This window comes from Condylura cristata, unplaced genomic scaffold (genome assembly GCF_000260355.1).
Source record: "Condylura cristata isolate star-nosed mole 26May11 unplaced genomic scaffold, ConCri1.0 scaffold00004, whole genome shotgun sequence".
Taxonomy (NCBI): Eukaryota; Metazoa; Chordata; class Mammalia; order Eulipotyphla; family Talpidae; genus Condylura; species Condylura cristata.
The window spans coordinates 67,626,668-67,636,800 of NW_004567105.1; the positions used below are offsets into that span (position 1 = coordinate 67,626,668).

The 10,133-nt window shown below is 56.4% G+C and overlaps 1 protein-coding gene across 3 annotated transcripts in view; it reads left to right on the top strand.

Annotated features, from left to right (window-relative positions):
* SCN5A (sodium channel, voltage gated, type V alpha subunit) overlaps window positions 1-2,983 on the top strand; it is an 80,547-nt gene extending 77,564 nt beyond the window's left edge. For all 3 annotated transcript variants that reach the window (XM_004676304.2, XM_004676305.2, XM_004676302.2), the window contains one exon: window positions 1,122-2,983. In XM_004676304.2, coding sequence (XP_004676361.1) covers window positions 1,122-2,362 — 1,241 coding nt within the window. In that variant the 3' untranslated portion in view covers window positions 2,363-2,983. The remainder of the gene's footprint in view (window positions 1-1,121) is intronic.
* Window positions 2,984-10,133: the final 7,150 nt, after the last annotated feature.

Consider the following 10,133-nt stretch of genomic DNA (forward strand, 5'->3'; position numbering starts at 1 on the left):
GGACATGGGGTCAGAAAATGCTGTGGGGGTGTCCCAGGCAGTGTGAGGGTGAGATGGTGCCTAGTGAGAATGGAGAGCGCATTAGAGGGTTCAGGGTGCCTGCCACAGGAGAGCAGCTGCTGAGGGGAGGTGCCAGAGGCTTCAGGAGGTACAGTGTGTACCTTGGGAACCCCCATTAGTCCTGGTGCTTGGTGGCACAAGGAGGCATGATTAACAGGCCAATGTGGAGGCAGAGTGTCTGAATCCAATCCCAGCTTCTCACTGACTAAGTGGCAACTGGGATACGATACCTGACTTCTCAGTTCTGTCTTCTGGAAAATGAGGTCAGTGGCATCAACTTTCCTCCTAGAATGACTGGAAGGACCCAGCGCCTTATTGACAGTAAGCACTGGACGCATGTCTGTCAGTGTCATCATTATTATCTGAGGAGTCTAGAAAGCTCCCTTAGGCCAAGATGAGGCAAATGTATTTCATTCTTCATAGCCCTACTACTTAAAACTTCAAACCCAGGTAGTCAGTAGAGACAGAAGGGATGACCCCCAGAAGCAGGCAGGACTGGGAGAGTGCTGGGAACCATCGCAGGGGCTTCGGAGCAGCAGACCGCCTGGTGTGCGGGAACGTGCCCACCCCAGAGCCAGGGCTTCTCACGCTCCGGTATGCGGTGAGTCAGCGGGGCCTGTTAAAATACAGTGGGCCTGGGTGGAACTGAAACTCTGCGTTTCTGATATGACTTCTGATCCTTGGACCACATTGACTAGCAAGAAGCTAAAAGGCCTTACTATGTTTTGGTCCAAGCCGGGCCACTGAGATGTTGAGCAAGTCCCCTCAGGCTGGAGAACCTGTGATCTAGAAGTTACCAAGTACAGCTCTATCACATCAGCGGGACACAGGAGGCACTTTGCAAAGGATGTGAGTACAGGGGCCCTCATTTTCTGGAATGCAGATGCAGAAATGGAGGTCAGAGGAGCAAGAGGGAGTGAGTTCCTGCACGCCCGGTTGAACAGCCCTCTTGACAGGTCACCTCTCCTTGGTTCCTTGCTGCACAAACTCCCCCAACAGAAAGGCTGGGCTGGGGGGAGGTGAGCAGCGTCGTCACAGCCAGTCTCCATTGTGTCCCGCAGGCACTGTGCTCTCGGACATCATCCAGAAGTACTTCTTCTCCCCGACACTCTTCAGAGTCATCCGCCTGGCCCGCATTGGCCGCATCCTCAGACTGATCCGAGGGGCCAAGGGGATCCGCACGCTGCTCTTTGCCCTCATGATGTCCCTGCCGGCCCTCTTCAACATCGGGCTGCTGCTCTTCCTCGTCATGTTCATCTACTCCATCTTCGGCATGGCCAACTTCGCTTATGTCAAGTGGGAGGCTGGCATTGACGACATGTTCAACTTCCAGACCTTCGCCAACAGCATGCTGTGTCTCTTCCAGATCACCACGTCGGCTGGCTGGGATGGCCTCCTCAGCCCTATCCTCAACACGGGGCCCCCCTATTGCGACCCCAACCTGCCCAACAGCAATGGCTCCCGGGGGAACTGTGGGAGCCCAGCTGTGGGCATCCTCTTCTTCACCACCTACATCATCATCTCCTTCCTCATCGTGGTCAACATGTATATCGCCATCATCCTGGAGAACTTCAGTGTGGCCACGGAGGAGAGCACTGAGCCCCTAAGCGAGGACGACTTCGACATGTTCTACGAGATCTGGGAGAAGTTCGACCCCGAGGCCACCCAGTTCATTGAATATTCAGCCCTGTCTGACTTTGCTGATGCCCTGTCTGAGCCGCTGCGCATCGCCAAACCCAACCAGATAAGCCTCATCAATATGGACCTGCCCATGGTGAGCGGGGACCGGATCCACTGCATGGACATCCTCTTTGCCTTCACCAAGAGGGTCCTGGGTGAGTCTGGGGAGATGGACGCCCTGAAGATCCAGATGGAGGAGAAGTTCATGGCAGCCAACCCGTCCAAGATCTCCTACGAGCCCATCACCACCACACTCAGGCGCAAGCACGAGGAGGTGTCGGCCACCATCATCCAGCGGGCCTTCCGGAGACACCTGCTGCAGCGCTCCGTGAAGCACGCCTCCTTCCTCTACCGCCGGCAGACGGGCAGCAGCGGCCTGTCTGAAGAAGACGCTCCCGAACAAGAGGGCCTCATCGCCTACATGATGAATGAGAACTTCTCCCCGCGCCTTGACCCCCCCTCCAGCTCCTCCATCTCCTCCACATCTTTCCCTCCCTCCTATGACAGCGTCACCAGGGCCACCAGCGATAACCTCCAGGTGCGGGTGTCTGACTACAGCCGCAGCGAAGATCTCGCGGACTTCCCCACGTCCCCAGACAGGGACCGAGAGTCTATTGTGTGAGGCTCGCCCCAGCTGGCCAGGACACACCAAAAGGCAGCCTGATGCCTTGTGGTAAAGCTAAGTGCAGCCACAAACCAGCATCCCCTGGGATCTTCCTTGCTTTGGGCTTCGGGGGTGAGAGATGAGTCTCAGCCCTCTGGATCAAAGCAGAGTTGTGTGGCCCAAATCGACGCCCGGAAGGAAGCTGACCCTTGGGAGGGGCCTGATCCTAGAGACCCCCACCCACTCCTGGGGCTCTGAAAAGCAACTCTATCCCAGCTGCTGAGGCAAAATATAAAACAGACTGTATGTTATGAATGGGCTTTCTTAAATTTATTATATTTGATATTTTTTTACTTGAGCAAAGAACTAAAGTTTTTTTTCCATGGACACAGGCAGCCGTTTACGCTGCCTCCTCTTAACTTGGAACAAGTCTGTGGAGCTGCTGGAACTCTGTCCTCAAAGCAAAACTGAAATCCCATGTGAGCTCCCCCTGGCCCTCAGGGCCGAGAGGCAGACAGGGGCACCCTGCTGCTTGGGCTGAGCCCCTTTCCTCTCACACACATGTGCACACTCTTCATGCCCACAGAGGCCAGGCGCTGGCCCTGTCTGTCAGGCCGCCGCCTCTGCCCCCTCCCCCCAGCCCCCCCCCCCGCAACAAGAGTTGTTGAGACGGGCTCACTCTGGCCTTCCATTTTCCCCAAGGTCCTGTTTTCCCCCCATTTTTTATGTAGGTCGAACTGGGATCATTTCTACAAAAATGAAAAGCTTCCAGAAGAGAGGGACCTGGATCCGGGGCTGGTCCCAGGCACTGGTGTTGCCTTTTCTTCCGGGGAGTGCTTGACCTCTGCAAGAGTATTAACATTAAAGCTGAGTGGGCATGAGGGAGCCAGCCCCTCTCAGCCTGCCACCCAGCCTGTCCTGGCTCCAGGAACCTGGCATGCGCTGCCCTGCAGGCTGGGAAGAGAAAGTGGAGGCCTGTGGGGCTGGGAGAAACAGCTTGCCAGTGCCCAGCTATCATGGCCCCTCGGGCCTTCTAAAGATGGGAACCTGTTGTCATCTCCCTCTCTCTGAACAGCTCCTCCTCTGACCGTGTGGCAGAGTGGGCGGGGGCTGCCCAGAGACCCCAGCTCCTCTCCAGGAGCAGGGAGTGGGAAGACAGGCTGGGCCTTGGATGACCAGACTCCAGATGTGGTCTCAGTCTTGGGCTCCTTGAGGGAACTGAGCTGCAGGTCCCCTTGGGAAGGGGCAAAGAGAGCTCTGCTCAGCCAAGTTCCTGGTGGCCCCCCAACACAGGACCTCCTGGGGCAGGGTCCAGGCTGTAAATGGGTCTTGTGAGGTGGCCTTTTCAGGGAAAAATACTTTTTCTAGTTCAGTTACCCCAGGGCCTCTTCAGCTGCTGACAATCCTTTTTCGCATATGCAAATCTTTTAACGTAGAGAACTGTCCCCAGAGAGTGACAGTGTTGGCTGGCGCAGCCTGAGCAGGCAGGGCTCAGCTGTCCAACTCCAGTCTCAGACAGAGCTGCCCTCCGCCAGGCGTCCACATCACAGGCCACCTCTGGGGCCTCCAGGAAGCCGGAAACTGGCTGCTCTCACCTACCTCGCCGAGCTGTCGGAGGGCTGGACATCCGCGAGCTTGCTGCAGTGCTGAGGGGCATTGCTGGCGAGTGAAGTATTACGTCTCTTCTCGTCACCCCGAGTTCCCGGGGGGTCAACCCCAGCCTCCAACCTTCCCCCAGCCCCGGTGATTTCTCTTCTCCCACGGTCCCCATGAGTCCTGTGTGGGACATGCTTAAAACTGTCCCCGTGACACTTGGAGTGGAAATCTTATTTTTGTAGAACTCTTTGCTTTGCTCTCAAGGCTTGGCGAGCTGATGCCCTCCCTGGCACTCAGTGCCCTCCGCACGGCAGGAATGCGGTCAGGGAGGCAGGTTGGCTGCCTGCCCAGCTTGCCAGAAGGAGACTATGGCTTCATGGTGGACTGTCCAGGAGCCTTACACAGGTGCCTGCTGACAGGATCAGCTGCCGACAGTGTGGCTGAAGGCAGCGGCGAGCTGGACCCAACGCCTTAGCTTTTAGTGTGGCTCTTTTTTCCCCCCCAGAACTGCACAATGACCAGCAGGAGGGAAGAAGTAGGTAGGAAAAAGAAGGGAGGAACAAGCATCAAGTGCCAGGTATTGTCTGAACTAATTGAGCACTTCTCACCAAACTTCATGTATAAATAAGATGCATATTTTTAAAACAAACCAATAAAAGGCTTACATGACTTGGTCTGGGTTCTGTGGTTGCTTTGACAAGGGCAGTGACAGAGGCCCAAGGAACCTTGTGCTGAGCAAACCAGATCTGGGGCTGGGGAGGAGGAGGCCCCTCAAAACCAAGCAGGACTTCCAGTTGTCTTCCCAGATGGGGTGCATCTGCTACTCCAGGAAAAGTGGGGTGCAGGCAGACCAGACTGCCCCCACAGGAGAATGCCCAGGTCTGGCCTTCCAAGGACTCCCCACCTGGGGCACTGGTGTGGGAGGACCACAGTTTGGGACTCACAATGAGAAGGACTGGGAAGGTTTGGGGCAAGGAGGGGAGCTGCCTGGAGAATAGGCAGATGGTCACACTTCAGTGTCAGCCAGGCTTAGGTCTGACACTGGACCCTGACTCTGGACCCTTCCTCACCCTCCCCTCCCCACCCCCCACAAACCCCCCCAGTCCGCCGCACCTCACTGCTGCCCCACCTCCCACCCCCAACAAAGCGCTTGCTAGGCAGCAGGGGCCCCCTAGCGGCGGGATCTGGTGGAGCCCTCTCCCTACTCATCTTACATCGCCCCTGGGCAGCTCTTAACTGAGCCTGCTGGAAATCCACCCCCTTGCGTCTTTGGCGGGTGGCTCCGTCCCCTGCGCTCCACTCCCTCGGCTTGCACCATTTCAGCCTCTCAGGGGCATGCCCTCCAAGGTCAGACTACATATTCAAGTGCTTTAGACCTTGCTTTAGACCTGGTCCTGCTTTAGGGAAGAATCTTGAGTCTCCGTGCAGCACCTGGGGCTCCCCATAGAACCAGGCCAGGTACATCCGGCTGCCCACTTGGGGCATCTCCAAAGTACCCACACCCTGCCACCAGCTATCGATGGAGGCACCCCCACAAAAGCCATCCTCCCTCACCGGCTCATCCAGGCCACTCCCTGTGGGTGCTTTCAAGCCCTCCAGCTGGTCCTGCCTGCTGCTACTCCCTGGGTTTGTCCAGCAACTGTCCTGAGGAGACACCAGCGCAGCTTCCCTGGTCTCCCCTCCGCCAACCTCACATGTCCCAAACTCCTCCACTGGGCAGCCAGAGTGATAGTCACATCCAAGTTGCCTCCTTGTAAAGCTTTTCCGAGGCTTCCTGCATCCTCAGCACCAAGGCAGACGGTTGCCAGGACCTGCAGCCCGTTGAAGGCCCCTGGCTCTGCCTCCTCTCAGCCTTGCTCTCCTTCCCCCAGCCGCCTCTCCGGCTCTTGCCACTTCCTTATCAGAGCACTGAGCCTACAGAGCTGACCTCAGCCCTGATGCCATCAAGCCCAGCTGTTGTTCTGCTCTGTCCTGGTCCTTTTCAACTCTGTTCAGTGGAAGGAAACTTTCCTGGACCTGGATGAAAGCCAGCCCAATCCTATGGCTTTTTTGCACCATCTTGGGTAAAAGAAAGGTGCCCTTTATGTTGTAAATACAGGTAGGCTCCTCCAGAGGGTTCCAGTGTGTCTGTACATGAGACACACAGGATTTGGTGTTGGTCACTTGGTCAAAACCAGGGCAGACACAGTTCATTCTACCCTGAGCCCTGGCGTTATCATCTCTTCCCAACCAGTCCAGAGCTTTCCAAACACAGAGCATGCCCAAGGCAGAGGGCCACCACCAGCTTTTTAAAAAATATCAGGGTTAAAAAAAAAAATCAGAGTGGGCCGTCCCAGTGGCACAACAGGTTAGGACGCAGCACTACAAGCCAGCTGCAGCCGCTTCAGTGCGAATTCAATCTTTGGCCCCAGCGGTGCCCATATGGTGCAGCAGACCTCTCCTGACACACCCGCTGCGCCCCTCAGCAGTGTACCTCCTCAGTCGTCCTGTTCTGCTCCTCTCTCTGTCTCTGGTGAATCTTCTCACCAACCCTGTACTTCTGGCCTGTACCACAATTCTGTATGCATAAATATTTTATATAAAGCAATGAATATATTTATATCAGGGCGTCCAATAGCAGTGTGTCCTGTGTGGACGTGTTAAGGGGAAGGATGTCCTAAAGGAACTCTGCAGAGTCTTATGGACTCCACCCCCTACTCCAGCTTTCTGGACTCTACCCCGCCCCTCCAGTGATTGGAAGGTTGGAAACTACAACTCCCAGCAGTACCAGGGAGAGAACTACGAGGACCCAAGGGCGGAGCTAGCAAGAATTCTGGGACATTTGGGGGATAAATAGGGGCCATTGCATCTTCCTCTCTTGCTCGGGAAGCAGCTCTCCTGACCGTATGACTCAGTGTATTCAGTCAGCCTAGCGGTAAGGAATTCCAGTTACTTTGTATCCCACTCTCTTTCCCTGGGTTGTTTCCTATTCCTTTCCCCTTTGGTAAATAAACCCGTTATTGACCCTTTTGTGTGTCCCTGCAGTATAGCTGAATTGTGAGCGCATGGGTGAGGCCCCACAGACAGGCGGCCCAGTCCACTCTGGGCTACCCTGTAACAGAAGGAGGAGTAAACCGCCACTTCACATGCACAGGAAACACGGGTGAGTGCCTGTGTGTGTCCCAGGTAGTGCTGGGAAATACATTTTCCTGGAAACCCCAGCGAAGCGTTTGAAAGCTCTGTGAGGACAGGGCCCTGTCTCCTGTCCCCTGCAGCAGGACTAGCTCCATACCAGCATGACGATAAGAGGGTAATTATCCATGCAGAGGGGTGCGTGGGGGAGGTTGTGACCCCCACAAGGGCTCAGGCCCCCCCGCCCACAAGCTCTGGGACACCTCCATGACCTGGGCCAGCACACCCATCATCCTTGAGGCCAAAGTTTGGGATCTGGGCCACTGGGCCCTCTGCGGGGTCTGGGCAGCCTTGGTCTGGCCTGGCGCTAGCAGCCTCCTCTGAGGGAATCCTGTGTCTGCCACAATGCTGCAGCTGTTGTCGCGTCCCAGTGCGGGTCCAGGTCCAGGCGGTGGGCGGCTCTGAGAGGGACGGATGCCGCCCCTGTGTCAGGGGGAAGGCATGCGGCCCAGGGAGCTAACCCTTGGCAGGAGGACAGATGCTCCTGGACAGACGTCAGCACTCACCCTGGGGCCACGGCAGTGGCAGCCCCGCTACGGCGTGCCAGCAGCTCCTCCGCCCGCCTGCCCTGGCAGCCACGAGACCCGTGGGTGGGGGGAGGGGGACCGGGGAGACGGAGCAGGACCGAGTGCAAGGAGATGCCAAAGGCCACCCTGATGGGTGGGGAAGCCGCAGGACTGGTGTCTCCTGCCCCACAACGCCTCTGCAGTCATCCTTGCTGTCACAGCACCTCCACCCTGCCAGGCCTCCAGCGGCCTGTCCCTCTGTGGCTGGCACAGTCTGAGTGCTGGGTAATGCCAGGCTGGCACGTTCACTTCATGCTCTCTAGTCCCCGCCCCAGTGCTTGGCACAGATTGAACCAGAACATTTGCAGAAGAAAGCACCCAGCCCACCACCAAGCAGTTCCCTGACCCATGAATTCACCTGGGTCTCTCCTCCTTTTGACCACTTCCTGTGCTGTCCCCTGCCCTCTGCTCACCAGCTATCCCTCCTTCCACTCTGGGTTCTTCTGGAAGGAGGTCAGACAGAGGCTATCTGAGGCCTCAGTTAGATAGAGATACATACACATTGAAGGACGGTATTTCTGAATATTCCTGAATAGCCCACACTGGGGAGTAGGGTCGGAGGGAGAGAAAGGTAGGGTGACCAGAGACAGATGCCCAAAATGTCAAGAATAAGCCTCAGGCTTCCTGCCTAGTCCCCTCGGGCATCCCCAGAGACAGGTCAGCAGACAGGCTGGAGGAGAGGCATAAGGGGTAGCAGGAGACTTCACTGGGAAGCAATGCCCAAGTGCTGCCAAGCTCTAGCTGGGATATCCTAAAAGCACCCTGGGGGACCCCTGTGGGGGCACTATTCTCTTGTGAGGATACCAAATTGACCGAAGCAGCAGGAGTGAGGCCCAGGCCAGCCAGAGCCCGCTCTGATGGGCACTTCCCCCCATGCCAGCTCATGGGGCTGGCATCCCCGGGCAGCTGCCAGGCACCTGCTGCTGGAGAGAAAGGTCCCATCATCCCCGCCTTTGTGGAGAGACAGACCAGCTCAGATTCCAGAAAGACATGCACATCAAACCAGAACCCCCTCCCGGATGCGGGCTGACCGGCAGGCATGTCCTGTCCTCCTGCCCTGCTCCACCCCAGCCTCTGTGGACAGAGCCTCAGGAGAGGGTGCCAGGGTTTTAGGTGCAAATGGCCAAGGGACAGAGCTTGTCCGCAATTGATCCTTGGAGCCATGGCTCCTGGTGGACCTTCTGCTGGCCACTCACCCCCTCAGGCTGCACCCATCTTCCTGGAGGGCTCAGGCTGCTTCTCGTGCAAGGCTGTGGGAGAAGTTGCAAGGATTGTGGAGGGCGAGGAGGGCTTGGCCAAGAAGATAGGCTGGCTTGACGCAGATAATTGGGCCTCCTGTATCCTGGATCAATCCATCACATTTATAGTCTTCTCTCCAGACAGGAGACAATGAGGAAATGACAAAAGCCAATAAGGCCAATAAATAAAGGGTAATGGAATAACCAGTATGTGCAGCCCTGAGCCCCAGAGCCAGCAGCAGGCCTGAACCCAACTCTCCCGTCTCAGTCTTGGCTTCAGCCCCAGCCCCAGGGGAGAGTTAAAACCAATCAACAGCCCCTCTGGGGGGTGCCAGGCTGGATTTCCAGCTGCTCGTTCCAAAACCTTTGGCCTCACCCCTACCTCCTCTCGCTCTCACCCCCATCTCTAATCCAGCAGGAAATCCTGTTGGCTTTCCCTTCGAAATAGACCTCAAGTCTAACACCCACAACACCCCCACACTGGTCTGAGCCACCATCATCTCTTGCCTAGATTCTTGCAAAGTACACCCAACTGGTTCTTTGCCCAGACTGTTTGCATGGAGGGAGGGGGGAGCCCAATCCTGCCACTGCTCTGCTCAAACCCCAGTGGTCCGCCTGCACCCTGCATTCAGGAAGCAGCCTGAGTCCTCCGAAGCCTCCACATTGCTCACTGGTCCCCAGAGCCGGCCGTGCCAACCTGTAGCCCCATCATTCCCTCCAGTCCAGCCACATGTTTCCCTGCTGGTTCCTGTTCGGGGAAGCACACCTGGCCTCAGGAGTCCTCCCTCACAGTTCTCCCTGCCTTCCCTCTTTCTCCCAGAGAGTGCCTGGCTCCCTCCTTCCTTCTCAAATCTGGCTCCCTCCTTCCTTCTCAAATCTTTTCCTAAATGACACTTTCATGGGACAGTCATAACCATTATATTTTTTACCCTTTCCAACTCACTGTTATTATATTTAAATCCGGTTTTGGAAGGTATAATTTGCCTACAATAAAATCCACCTTGTAATGCACTTTTTTTTTTAAAGATTTATTTATTTGCACATACAGAAGTGGGGTACAGGTCAGAGGTTCAGGGGCAGCGAGAGGCTTCACCAGAGACAGAGTGGGGAACAGAACAGGCAGATCGACGAAGTACACTGCTGAGGGGAGCAGCGGGCGGATCAGGAGAGGTCAGCCACGCCATGTGGTCACCTCCAGGGCAGGCGGGAATCAAACTC